General features: G+C 41.5%; 1 protein-coding gene across 1 annotated transcript in view; it reads left to right on the top strand.

Annotated features, from left to right (window-relative positions):
• Window positions 1–2,073, top strand: part of LOC139026120 (peripherin-like) — a gene marked incomplete at its 5' end in the record, with an annotated part of 5,354 nt that overhangs the window by 1,569 nt on the left and 1,712 nt on the right. Inside the window, 2 exons of the mRNA XM_070441418.1 lie at window positions 135–220; window positions 1,433–1,513. Of these exons, the coding sequence (XP_070297519.1) occupies window positions 135–220; window positions 1,433–1,513 (167 nt within the window). The remainder of the gene's footprint in view (window positions 1–134; window positions 221–1,432; window positions 1,514–2,073) is intronic.

The following is a 2,073-nucleotide window of genomic DNA, read 5'->3' as shown; positions in this document are numbered from 1 at the left end:
TCCATTCAAAACATCAGCCTAGAGATAGTTGGTTAGTCTTGAGTTGACATCTTTTTTTCCCCGAGTCTCATTAAGCCTGAGAGCTTAGTCCTGGGTTAGACTGAGGTTGTGTTACCTCTGTCCTCTCCCTGCAGAGACCAGCCCAGACGCCGGGCGTCCATCAGAGGTCCACTCCAAGAAGACTGTTCTGATCAAGACCATCGAAACCCGCGATGGCGAGGTGAGCTCAACAGACAGAACGCCATAAACAGAAGACACTATGGACCAATAGTCCTAATAGGACCAATAGGACAAATAGTCCTAATAGGACCAATATGACCAATAGTCCTAATAGGACCAATAGGACCAATATAGGCCTCATCCTAAATAACTCCATATGCCCTTCATAGTGCACTACCAGGGCCCAGGACTCTGGTCAAAAGTAGCACACTATATATAAGGAATAGGGTGTTATTTTGCACTTGGACATAGTATTTCATAGCCTTACAGTGATTTAATTAATACATTTTGATCTAGATTAAATATTAATTGAGAGAGGGTGCTAGTGCTCTGTGTGTAAGTACAGTTTACATCTCAACTGTTTATCCAACTACCTTTAATTAACTCACTTCTCCTATCCTGAACACCTCAGTACTAGACTTGATGACTCTACCCCACGTCTGAGCATCTCACCCTCCTCTCACAGTTAAGAGATGTACAGAGGACACCAGGGTTCGGGTCAATATCATTTCACTTCGGACAATTCATGAAGTGAACAAAAATTCCTGATTCCAATTTAACATGTTCTGAATGGAAAATAATTGAGACGGCCTCCCGAGTGGTGCTTGATGAATTACTACAGACCCGGGTTCGATCCCAGGCTGTCACAACCGACCGTAACCGAAAGTCCCATAGGGCGTTATACAATTGGCTCCAGCGTCGTCTGGGTTAGGGGAGGGTTTGGCCGTGGGGGCTTTACTTGTCTCATCGCGCTCCAGCGACTCCTTGTGGCGGGCTGGGCGCCTGCAGGCTGACCTTGGTCGTCAGTTGAACGGTGCTTCCGGGTTAAGTGGGCGGGTGTTAAGAAGCGAGGTTTGGCGGGTCCTGTTTCGGAGGATGCATGACTCGACCTTCAACTTCCCGAACCCGTTGGGGAGTTGCAGCGACGAGACAAGATCGTAATTGGAAATTACGAAATTGGGGAGACAAAGGGGGTAAATTACAACAACAAAAAAAGAAAACCATTGAGGAGAATTTCGGAATTGGAATTTAATTTTACTTCCTGGATTTACATTTTACTTCCTGAATTTATATTTTACTTCCTGAATTGACTGAACCCTGGAGAACACACTATTGTTCACACTAAACTACAGTTGTATAGTCACTGTCCTTTCCACACTTTAACTGTCCTTGTCTGTATTTTATTGTATTTATTTAACCTTTATTTTCACAGGAAAGTCCCTTTGAGACCATGTCTCTTTTGGAAGAGAGCCCTGTTTCACAAAAAAAAAAAAAAAGCAGCAGAAAAAACAAGGTACATAACAAGGAAAGAGGTCAGATAACGGCAGTGTCATGACAAATACAACAATACAACAATACAACAATACAACAATACAGCATTACAACAATACAATTAGAACGCTAAAAAAATTCAAAAATTCAAAAATTCAAAAATTCTACAATTCTAAAATTCCCAGAAGGAACTAGCACGTCTAATTGTAGGGTACTCTGAAATTCGTTACGTAAAAACAAACGCCTGTTTAACGTAAATCGGTAGCTACCATAGGAATTTCAAGAGTTTTTCGTTCCTGTGAGCGAGTACGATATGTCCTACTTTCGTGGGTCAGGAGCTGATGTGAAGTAATATGGTAATTTATGCAAGAGAGCTGTGTAAATGAATAGATGGCAATGTTGCACAAATAAAGACAAAAATAAGATGTTGTATTGTCACATAAACTGGATAGGTGTTGTTTTACAGAGTCAACTATAGTAGTATGATATGTGTTGTTTTACAGGGTCAGCCATAGTAGTATGATAGGTGTTGTTTTACAGGGTCAGTCATAGTAGTATGATAGGTGTTGTTTTACAGGGTCA

Source organism: Salvelinus sp. IW2-2015, unplaced genomic scaffold, assembly GCF_002910315.2.
Source record: "Salvelinus sp. IW2-2015 unplaced genomic scaffold, ASM291031v2 Un_scaffold3925, whole genome shotgun sequence".
In the NCBI taxonomy this organism is placed as follows: Eukaryota; Metazoa; Chordata; class Actinopteri; order Salmoniformes; family Salmonidae; genus Salvelinus; species Salvelinus sp. IW2-2015.
This window is presented reverse-complemented; position numbering and strand designations above follow the sequence as displayed.